We start from the raw sequence: 11,905 nt of genomic DNA on the forward strand, positions 1-11,905 counted from the left end.
AAGCTCCAGCTAAACCACTGTTAAGGTGTAGCCACTGAGTTCAGCAGAGACAAGATGTCTCAGTAAATGTTCATCTATAAATAGCAAAGGAGATCAGAAACTTAAGATGATTCTACACACGAGGCTCACAGATACAATCTGCAAAGAGATGGCGAACTTTTCTCTTTTCAATCTTACCTGGTTTTGCATGCTTATAAACAAGACAAACTTTCCCATTTCCGTTGCATGGGTCTAATTCAAAGATAAGACTACGAGAATCAAAGTGTGGCTTCTTGGGTTTGTCTTTATCACCTGAAAACAGAAAAAAAACATTTCTTGAAACATGTTTGGAAAACTGACTGTGACTCAGCTGCAAAGAGTCAATCTATTTTGTAGTTATTAATAAATCAGCTGAGGAAGAACTAAACCAAACCATTATATTTATACTTCTTGGAAAGGATTAAATTCCAGATAGAGAGAAAGAGAGAGAGATTTTAAGTCTTCAGTACGAAAACAAATCACAGAATCAAAAACAGATGGCTGAAAAAGACATCAAGTTGCCCTGTAGTCCTTCCCTGGCATAAGGCAGGATCAGCCTTGTGGATGTCACTCCTGACAGGTGCCTTATCTTTTCTTAACAACCTCCAGTGCTGGAAATTTCACAATATCCAGGCAGTCAACCCAAATGCATTGATATCACCTAGAAGTTTTCCCCATGTGGATCCTGAATCCTCTTTGCTGCTGAAGTCCTCTATTGTGTTCTATCCACTCTCCTTTTTTTGCCCTACATTCTTATTTTCTGAAAAGATCCGACAGAACTGTTCTTTTTCTGTTGACAGAAGACTTTGATGAACTTGGAGACGTATACATTTCTTCTTACATTCCAGTGTAACATCTGCCTCCTTCTCAATAGCCACACATTCTGACTCTCATTAAACTTGTGGCACAAAACCATCACAGAGCCTTTCTACAGGACCATTCTGGGACTGTGTAGCTGTAAATTCTTGAGGAATATCATTTTGAATTTTAATGCTGCTGAAGAACAAGGGAGACAAAAGAGTTGTACCCTTCTGATGAGTTCTCCATGAAAATCAGGATGAGAAGTCTTATGGGGATTTAACCTTTTCTCAATGCACCTTATAAGAGTATCAGTGGAGGTCTAAGTGGCTAAATGGAAGCAGAATCTGGCCTGTTTCACTACAATGGCTAGAAGACCAGGACTGTTGACAAATTAGAATATACAAAAAGAAATTTTCAGACACGCTTAGAAGCTACAAAAGCTACAGAGATTCAGAGACAAGACTGTGAAATCAAATAGCAATTTTTTAAGGAGTCAGTATGACACCTGGCTTTGTTCTTGTCTTCTTACTTCTTCCAGTCTCATTAGACTGTAAGAAGTCTGACAAAAGGAGTGGGCTTTCTTTTTTTTTTCTTTTTTTTTCCTTCCCTTCTCCAAACCACGGGATGCTCAGCATTTCCAGGCAGTCTGGAAACACACATTTTCCGGTGTCACCTCACACTTAAATGTATTTACCAGAGTTGCTTTTCCAATTCCAAAAAGCATATCCAGTTGCCTTTTCACTACCAAGAAAAATTGTTATCTTCTGTTCATATAACGCCATAAGAACACAAAGATTTTACAAGCTGAATCACTGGAGGAGGTTTCAGTTAAACACAGGACAGGAGGACAGAAGGACCATTAAGAGTATGAAAATAATACTAGCAACTGGCAGAGTTAACAATGCTTGTCAGGCTTAGAGCATACATGTCCATATCTCAAGGCTGTAGGGGACTAATAGGATATATAGTAGCTATGGTCCAGGAGAGAAAAAAAACATCTACCTGAAGCGACCTTTTCTGGTGCCATATCCATGTGCTATATCGTAAAAGTACCCTAACACAGCAAAAGGGATGAAGCAGAGCATGCATTCCAGTCTGTTAACAGGATCTTACCTTCCTCATCGGTGTCATCTTCCAGGTCAGCGAGACATGGTGCATTAGGCAGGGCATACATGGAGGAACCCCCAAGCCGACAAAGCTTTGAGACACTGTTAATCACCATGGAGCCCAGGGGCATTGGGGAATCTGTAATAAGACTGATCATTAATTACATTCAATGTCAGGAAAGCATAGGAGGTACTGCTTTTTCTCCAAAAATTTACTCAATCTCTTCTAAAACAGAGTGGGAAGAAGAGACGCATATGCCCAACAGGCCTGTACACTTAACCAAGCCAGGCTCCATAAGAGTGAAAATTGGGCTTTTTCAGACAACACCAAGCCATCAGCTCTTGCTCCATTGCAGGACCAAGGACATTTCAACTCAAAGGCCTTTTTTTATTTTATCTGCTATAATCTGGAATAGGAAAGGAAGCGGTACTCATGTGACACCATGTCAGAGCTGTGCACATGAGAACCACACTACTGACTAGGCTCGTGTTGCAGTGGTTAGCCCAGTCCTGTGAAATTGGCTTTTAAACGTCCTGGCTAGCTACAGCCACCCCCACAACACTCTTTTTCCCGCTGCTGTCCTTTCTACAAGGAACCACCCCACCCATTTACAATGCACTGGGTAGCTTGTCCTCTTCTACACCCCACCTGTTGGGGGTTCATCCTCTCGAATCCCACTCCAACACAGGTTTTCAACAGTGTGGCAACATGTTGGTGTTCCTGAGTGAATGTTTGAGGACTTGTCACATGTGTCTCCTTTTGAGGACCAATACTGTCACTGGACATTGTAGTGGGTTTACGTGGCAAGGTTTTGGCAGCAGGGGGCCATAGGGGTAGCTTCTGTGAGAAGAATCCAGAAGCTGCCCCATGTCAGATAAGGACCCCGCTGCTGGCCAGAGACGGGCCAATAAGCGATGTTGTTTGCACCTCTGTGAGAGCATATTTAAGACAGGGGAAAAAAAACTAACTCCTGCTACACAGTAGCTGGGAGAGTGAGAGAGGAGTGAGAAACAGCCTTGCAGGCACCAAAGTCAGTGAAGAAGGAGGGGGAGAGGTGCTCCAGGCGCCGGAGCAGAAGTCCCCTGCGGCCTGTGGTGAGGACCATGGTGAGGCAGGCTGTCCCCCTGCAGCCCATGGAGTACCACGGTGGAGCAGGGTTCCACGCTGCAGCCCATGGAGGAGACCACGGTGGAGTAGGCGGACCTGCACCGACGGAGGCTGCGGCCTGTGGAAGATCCCTGCCAGAGCAGATTCCGGGCCAGACCTGTAGCCCATGGAGAGGAGCCCACGCAGGAGCAGGTGACCTGGCAGGAGCTGCTGCCTGTGGGGGACCCAGGTTGGAGCAGTTTGCTCCTGAGGGATGGACCCCATGGTACGGACCCATATCTGGAGCAGTTCTTGAAGATCTGCTGCCTGTGGGAAGCCCACGCCGGATCAGTTCAGAAAGGACTGCATCCCATGGGAGGGACCCCACAGCACAGGGGACGAGAGTGATCAAGAAGGAGCGGTGGAGAAGAAGTGCTATAGACTGACCATAACTCCTGTTCCCCCATTCCCCTGCACCGCTCGGGGTGGAGGAGGTGGAAGAGGGCGGATGGGGGGGAAGGTGTTTTTGGTTTCTTCCCTTTGTTTCTCACTTCTCTAGCTTGTTAGTAATAGGTAATAAATCTTACTGTCTCCCTACACTGAGTCTGTTTTGCCTGTCACGATAATGACTGTGCGATCTCCCCGTCCTTATCTCAACCCTTGAGCCCTTTTCATCGTATTTTCTCCCTGTTCCTCCTTGAGAAGGGAGAGTGAGAGAGCAGTTGTGGTGGAGCTCGGCCACCCACCTGAGTAAAACCACCACGGACATCAGGTCACAAGCACCCATTCAGCCATGTGCCAGCATGAAAGGCCTCAGAAGGCACAGATCAGGCTTGCTCAAACAAGGCAGTTATGGGAGCTGCTTGGTCTCTGTGCGCTTGTGTGCTTTGAAAACCACATTATTCAGAGGTCATGACACACTAAATCCCACTTGAAATATGATGGGACCTCAGTACAGGCATTACAGCCCTGATGTCTGAAATGAAATCCCACTTTATGAGGAAGACTCCTGTATTTGAGAATATCTCTTGATGCCAGCAGTGTCTACAGCCCAATCTGACAACCTGGCTTTAAGGTAACAAGAGCCAAGAGAAGACTCAGTGTGCCCGACTCTTGCCAAACAAGGACAGATAATGAAGCTCGGTCCTGCTCTCCCTTCTGCCACTAACTCACTTTCCATTATTTATCGGCAGTCCTGGCTATCAGGGGAGGTCCCAGTCGACTGGCGGCTAGCAAATGTGACACCCATCTACAAGAAGGGCCGGAGGGTAAACCCGGGAAACTATAGGCCTGTTAGTTTGACCTCAGTGCCAGGGAAGCTCATGGAGCAGATTATCTTGAGTGTTATCACGCGGCACTTGCAGGGCAAGCAGGCGATCAGGCCCAGTCAGCATGGGTTTATGAAGGGCAGGTCCTGCTTGACGAACCTGATCTCCTTCTATGACAAAGTGACGCGCTTGGTGGATGAGGGGAAGGCTGTGGATGTGGTCTACCTTGACTTCAGTAAGGCTTTTGACACCGTTTCCCACAGCATTCTCCTCAAGAAACTGGCTGCTCATGGCTTGGACTGGCGTACGCTTCGTTGGGTTAAAAACTGGCTGGGTAGCCGGGCCCAAAGAGTTGTGGTGAATGGAGCCAAATCCAGTTGGAGGTCGGTTACTAGTGGAGTCCCCCAGGGCTCAGTGCTGGGGCCGGTCCTCTTTAATATCTTTATCGATGATCTGGTTGAGGGGATCGAGTGCACCCTCAGTAAGTTTGCAGACGACACCAAGTTAGGTGCATGTATCAATCTGCTCGAGGGTAGGAAGGCTCTGCAGGAGGATCTGGATAGGCTGGACCAATGGGTTGAGGCTAACTGCATGAAGTTCAACAAGGCCAAGTGCCGGGTCCTGCACCTGGGGCACAACAACCCCAAGCAGCGCCACAGGCTGGGAGATGAGTGGCTGGAAAAGCTGCCTGGCAGAGAAGGACCTGGGAGTACTGGTTGATAGTCGGCTGAATATGAGCCAGCAGTGTGCTCAGGTGGCCAAGAAGGCCAACAGCATCCTGGTTTGTATCAGAAACAGTGTGGCCAGCAGGACTAGGGAAGTGATTGTCCCCCTGTATCGGCTCTGGTGAGGTCGCACCTCGAGTACTGTGTTCACTTTTGGGCCCCTCACTACAAGGACATGGAGGTGCTTGAGAGAGTCCAGAGAAGGGCAATGAAGCTGGTGAGGGGTCTGGAGAACAAGTCTTACGAGGAGCGGCTGAGGGAGCTGGGGTTGTTTAGCCTCGAGAAGAGGAGGCTCAGGGGCGACCTTATCGCTCTCTACAGGTACCTTAAAGGAGGCTGTAGAGAGGTGGGGGTTGGTCTATTCTCCCACGTGCCTGGTGACAGGACGAGGGGGAATGGGCTAAAGTTGCGCCAGGGGAGGTTTAGGTTGGATGTTAGGAAGAACTTCTTTACTGAAAGGGTTGTTAGGCACTGGAATGGACTGCCCAGGGAAGTGGTTGAGTCACCATCCCTGGAGGTCTTTAAAAGACGTTTAGATGTAGCCCTTAGTGATATGGTTTAGTATAGGACTTGTTAGTGTTAGGGCTGAGGTTGGACTAGATGATCTTGGAGGTCTCTTCCAACCTAGACGATTCTGTCATTCTGTGATTCTGAACTCCAGGGATAATTCCAGTGAATGGACTTTAGCTGGTGGAAAGCATAATCAGGCTCAGGCCTTGTAATTCTGGAAGCTGGTGATAATCTTGGTATGTATGGTATAAGGCAATTTCCTGATGCATTATTTTTTGTTATCACAGCAAGGTTTTGTCTTCGTGGCTGACTAATGTAAACTGTGTGACCTCTGCTCAGGTGCCTGAGTGATCTGGCTTCTATTAACTGAGAAATGAGAACTATGTGAGAAGCAGGAAAACAACTTTAAAAAAAATAAATCATATGTTCCATCTTGGCTGGGTAGGGTAAAGATGTAACTAACTAAGAAGACAGATCATCCTTCATAACTGCCATGATCTTTACAGCCTCTCTCTTTCTGGCTTATAGATGGGAACAGTCAGATGACTTCAGTAGATTTATTTTTTTCTCAGATTAAAGCCACCACATGGAGCGGAGAGACACTGAAGATACTAATGATGTGAAGGATTTTCTACAGCACTCATTATGGTTCATACTCCAATGTGTAATTTACATGTTTATGTGGTAGAGAAGGACAGTCCCTTCCTCATACTGCAGAAATGGAAAAAGAGAGAGGGATTATGCTGTCAACACAAGGTCCCAATTCTGTCTTTTTACTCAGTTTGCCATTTTAAAACGAGTGCACATATCAGGTCTCTCTGGATTGCATATATATATAAACACACAGACTTTTAATGAGAAAGAAGCATTTTCTGATGGTGACTCCTCTTACTGCTTTATGATGGGATAATGTGCCAGAGCTGCTTCTCTCTCCATGAACCACAGAGGGAGTCCAGGTACTAGATTTAAACAACATACCTGAATCTGTGTGTCAACAGATAGCCAGTGTATTACAGAACGGTTTTTATGCCATTCAGCCTTGTTTAGTTTATAGACAGTGTTTGGTGTACGTCTCTCCTGTAGAAGTCCAGCACATGCAAACAATAGGTTTTGCCCTGTTGCAAAGAAAGGGACTTTTGATGTGCACTCATACTTTTTTTTCCCCTCACCAAGACATTTCTAAAATAGCCTACAATACAATGCAGATCTGCACTCATTTATTGAATCAGAGATCAGTTTTCTTTCATTTATTGAATCACAGATCAGTTTTCAAGCTGTCTAGCAGAGTACTTTTTTTTTTTCAAGTTAAGGAATGGTGCTAATTTTTCATTCAAAATGACTTGGTGTGTGTGCATGACTCTTGCTCAGACTAACGCAGGATGCTGACGTGTTGAATGCAAAAAGAAAGTTTGAAACTGGAGAGATTCTGCATAGAAAAGACTGTCTGCAAAGAAATGAGGGTATCAGCAGAGAGGAACACATGGACTCACCATCAGTCTTCACACTCCAGGTCATCTGGAAGCCATCGGTCATGAGATAGAAGTTCTTTAAATCCTCTGGCAATATGCAGGAGTTTTTCTGCAAATCACAAGAGGCCCCAAGTGTTATGGGGAAATGCAGAACATGCCTCAAACCCAAAGAGCAACTGAAAATTAGTACAGAAATATTTGCCACCAAATGTTTTGCTCAACTCCAAGATGACTCAAATCAGGTCAAATATCTCAACCTAAAAACTTGAGAGAAAACCGTATGTTTCTTGAGTCTCTACTACTGTATGAACAAAGATGATGAGGGCAAATTTCACAAAGAGCAGTCTGTCATCAAAAGGTGATTACAGATTGTTCCCTGAATGAGACAACCTATCATCCTGTGATACTAACCGCTTCTCCAGGATCACAGATATAAGGACAACCAGCTTTTTCATATATCTTTATGGCTTCCAAGAGTAGAGTTTTGTTCTAAATCAGACTAAACCTATCTGCTTCACTAAAGCATGTATAATAGTAGCACAAAGATTCTTTTCTTCTGAGAGCTTTTAGTTCCAAGTAGGTGAGAGATGCAAGGACTCAATAATTTCCCATACTCAAGCTGGTTTAACATTTCACTTAACAGTATACATGCGAAAACACAAAGAGCCAGTCTCACAAATGTGCTGGCCTGGTTTCATCCCATCAAACTTTGGCACTGGGCTGGGAATCCTAAGCATGCCTCCTTCTGAGCCAAGAGTGGAAGAGTGTCCTGGTTTTGGCTAGGATAGAGTTAATTTTCCTCCTAGCAGCTGGTAGGGGGCTGTGTTTGGGATTTAGGATGAGAAGAATGTTGATAACACCCGGATGTTTTAATTGTTGCAGAGCAGTGCTTACACCAAGCCAAGGACTTTTCAGCTTCTCGCTCTGTCCTGCCAGCGGGCAGGCTGGGGGTGCAGCAGGAGCTGGGAGGGGACAGACCCAGGACAGCTGACCCAAACTGGCCAAAGGGGTATTCCATACCATCTGACGTCATGCTAAACAATTAATATGGGGGGGCTGGCCGAGGTGGGGGGATAGGCTGGGCATCGGTCAATGGGTGGTGAGCAATTGCATCGTGCCTCACTTGTTTGTACACATTATTATTAGTAGTACTACTATCATTATTATTTTCCTTCCTTTCCTGTCCTAATAAACTGTCTTTATCTCAACCCACAGGCTTTCATTTCTTTCTAATTCTCTCCCCCACCCCAGAGAGGGAGGGGGGAGGGTGAGCGAATGGCTGTGTGGTGCTTAGCTGCCGGCCGGGTTAAACCACAACAGTCCTTTTGGCGCCCAACGTGGGGCATGAAGGGTTGAGATATCGACAGATCTGACCAGAGTGTGTTAAACTAAAATTGGTATAAGCATTAGACCTGCGTAATAGTTGCTAGTCACAATGTTGATTGCCTTAATCTCAGGTCTGCTGTGCCTATTTTCCAAATTGAGTTATATAGCACATTACTCAGTGTATGTGCTCCCTGTCGTGCTGTTTATCCTTTCCGGGGGCTGGTTTAAGATCATTATTTTACTGTGCGGTGTAACACTGGCTTATGATATGATGAAATTGCTGGTCATGAGACTAACCTGGTATTTGTACTCAGCATTGCCATCAACTCCATACTTTGGAAACCATATCTCAGAAACTATTAACAATTACACCTATTACCTTTTTTCTTCAGGGAGTCAGTCTATGGAGGGGACAGGGGAAGATATTTTTTCCTACTTGTTCCCTCTCCCTTTCTCCTTCACCCCCATCTAATCCTCCGGGATAGTTACGATAGCTCTTCAAGGTGTTGAATATCCTTGGGATGTTCAGACCAGCATGTTCTTCTTGTTAGGTCTCCTGAATGCACTTCAGGTTTTGTTTAAGGTTAAACAACTACTTAGGAATGCACCAGAGATCTGTCCTGAGGCGGGATGGCTATGAGTGGCAGGGAGTGTGGGAGGATATGGGCAGGCATCTAGAGCAGTGGGCACCTCCAGTGTTTTGGAAATTCACCCCTGAACAACTGCAAAATCCTAAAAAACCGGTAGAATGCTTGAAAAAGGTGAGTCATCACCCTGGTAATACCAGAGATACACAAATCACTGCAACGTGCTGGGGTTGGCCTATGCCTATCGAGCTGCAATCGATGCCACTGTAACCCTAGTGACAGACCCTGTGGCCACTCCAAGTCCTGTGACAAGCCCAACGGCCACTCTGACCTCTGCAGCCACTCTGACCCCTGCGGCCACTCCAGCCTCTGCAGCTGCTCCAACCCCTGTGACAGGCCCTGCGGCTGTTCCAACTCCTATGACAGCCCCAGTGGTCATTCCAACCCCTGTGACAGCCCCAGTGGTCATTCCAACCCCTGTGACAGGCCCTGCGGTCGTTCCAAACACTGTGACGGGCCCTGTGGCTGGGTCAGGGAAACGGACTGTAGCAGTGCAGGTTGCCCCTGTAACCACGATGAAACAATGGATGAGAAAGTCAGGTCATTTAGAACACAGAGGAACTCCTACTCAGACTGGGGAGGAAGACGACGAGATGGGCTACTTCACAGTGGCTGGGCCATCATACGAACGAGAAGATGAAGCTATCAGCAGTCCTGGCTATCGGGGAGGTCCCAGTCGACTGGCGACTAGCAAATGTGATGCCCATCTACAAGAAGGGCTGGAGGGTAGACCCGGGAAACTATAGGCCTGTTAGTTTGACGTCAGTGCCAGGGAAGCTCATGGAGCAGATTATCTTGAGTGTCATCACGCGGCACTTGCAGGGCAAGCAGGTGATCAGGCCCAGTCAGCATGGGTTTATGAAAGGCAGGTCCTGCTTGACGAACCTGATCTCCTTCTATGACCAAGTGACGCGCTTGGTGGATGAGGGAAAGGCTGTGGATGTGGTCTACCTTGACTTCAGTAAGGCTTTTGACACCGTTTCCCACAGCATTCTCCTCAAGAAACTGGCTGCTCATGCCTTGGACTGGTGTACGCTTCGTTGGGTTAAAAACTGGCTGGATGGCCGGGCCCAAAGAGTCGTCGTGAATGGAGTCAAATCCAGTTGGAGGCCGGTCACTAGTGGAGTCCCCCAGGGCTCAGTACTGGGGCCAGTCCTCTTTAATATCTTTATCGATGATCTGGATGAGGGGATCGAGTGCACCCTCAGTAAGTTTGCAGACGACACCAAGTTAGGTGCGTGTATCAATCTGCTCGAGGGTAGGAAGGCTCTGCAGGAGGATCTGGATAGGCTGGAGCGATGGGCTGAGGCTAACTGCATGAAGTTCAACAAGGCCAAGTGCCGGGTCCTGCACCTGGGGCACAACAACCCCAAGCAGCGCCACAGGCTGGGAGATGAGTGGCTGGAAAAGCTGCCTGGCAGAGAAGGACCTGGGAGTACTGGTTGATAGTCGGCTGAATATGAGCCAGCAGTGTGCTCAGGTGGCCAAGAAGGCCAACAGCATCCTGGTTTGTATCAGAAACAGTGTGGCCAGCAGGACTAGGGAAGTGATTGTCCCCCTGTACTCGGCTCTGGTGAGGTCGCACCTCGAGTACTGTGTTCACTTTTGGGCCCCTCACTACAAGGACATGGAGGTGCTCGAGAGAGTCCAGAGAAGGGCAATGAAGCTGGTGAGGGGTCTGGAGAACAAGGCTTAAGAGGAGCGGCTGAGGGAGCTGGGGTTGTTCAGCCTGGAGAAGAGGAGGCTCAGGGGCGACCTTATCGCTCTCTACAGGTACCTTAAAGGAGGCTGTAGGGAGGTGGGGGTTGGTCTATTCTCCCACGTGCCTGGTGACAGGACGAGGGAGGAATGGGCTAAAGTTGCGCCAGGGGAGGTTTAGGCTGGATGTTAGGAAGAACTTCTTTACTGAAAGGGTTGTTAGGCATTGGAATGGGCTGCCTAATGAAGTGGTTGAGTCACCATCCCTGGAGGTCTTTAAAAGACGTTTAGATGTAGAGCTTAGTGATATGGTTTAGTGGTTTAGTGGAGGGCTTGTTGGTGTTAGGTCAGAGGTTGGACTAGGTGATCTTGGAGGTCTCTTCCAACCTAGATGATTCTGTGATTCTCTGAAGAAGATATCATAAAAGCATCAATAACTACCTGAGGCATATCCCAGCGTGTGCTACGAGATACGCGAAAGGATTTTGGTCGTTGTCCAGGTGAGCACCTTGTCACCTGGCTGCTCCAGTGCTGGGACACCGGAGCCAATTGTCTGGAATTAGAGGGCAGGGAAGCCAGGAAGCTGGGATCCCTTGCTAGGGATGCAGGCATGGACAAAGAAATTTGAGATTGTGGGAATAAAAATGTTGTTTTTGCACAAAGTTACATTGTTTAGAGGGAAAGAATGTGGTATTGAGACATGCTTGCAGTGATAAGAAAGCTTAACAGACAACCTTGTAAATGCAGACAACCAGAATCCTTAGAACAATTAGGCGAAAATCACGGTGTCAAGTCAAGTCAGAGAAGTGAAGAAACATTACCACTTCAAACAGTAAAAAAAGTCCAAATAAATTTGAAATTTAACAGGCCGGCAACTGAAAGCCATGCATTGTCTGTGAAGCACCAGATAGGTTGTGAACCTGGATTACCCAGTCAATGGGGAAACAGGGGAGGGTCCCAGTCATCGAGAAATAAAGTATATAAACCGTACTGTGTGACTAGTAGGCGCACTCCTGCTTGTGGGACACCTGCCATTGCAATCGCGAATAAATTACTACTTCACTGAGATCCTCGCCTGAGCCTGTTATTGGCTACGGAGTGTTTCTCACAATTTGGGGGCTCGTCCGGGAGCCAGTCACCTACCGGGGAGCCCCACCGCCGCAGCAGCAGGAAGGCATGCCCCGCTGATTTCAGCGGTCCTGTGCATCGACGGTGGCGGTTCTGCGGAGAGCTGGCAGAGGGCCCGAGAC

General features: G+C 47.3%; 1 protein-coding gene across 3 annotated transcripts in view; it reads right to left on the bottom strand.

Annotated features, from left to right (window-relative positions):
• The window catches only part of TPGS2 (tubulin polyglutamylase complex subunit 2), a 37,926-nt gene extending 30,084 nt beyond the window's left edge, over positions 1-7,842 (bottom strand). Inside the window, exons 1-3 of one of the 3 annotated variants that reach the window (XM_066986960.1) lie at positions 7,006-7,835; positions 1,933-2,064; positions 178-291 (exon numbers count right to left, since the gene is read on the bottom strand). In XM_066986960.1, coding sequence (XP_066843061.1) covers positions 178-291; positions 1,933-2,064; positions 7,006-7,048 — 289 coding nt within the window. In that variant the 5' untranslated portion in view covers positions 7,049-7,835. Of the gene's footprint in view, positions 1-177; positions 292-1,932; positions 2,065-7,005 lie in introns of all 3 variants that reach the window. The other 2 variants (XM_066986958.1, XM_066986957.1) reach the window with 2 other exon arrangements.
• Between the last annotated feature and the right edge of the window lie 4,063 nt (positions 7,843-11,905).

The sequence above is a fragment of the Anser cygnoides genome, chromosome 36, assembly GCF_040182565.1.
Source record: "Anser cygnoides isolate HZ-2024a breed goose chromosome 36, Taihu_goose_T2T_genome, whole genome shotgun sequence".
NCBI lineage: Eukaryota > Metazoa > Chordata > Aves > Anseriformes > Anatidae > Anser > Anser cygnoides.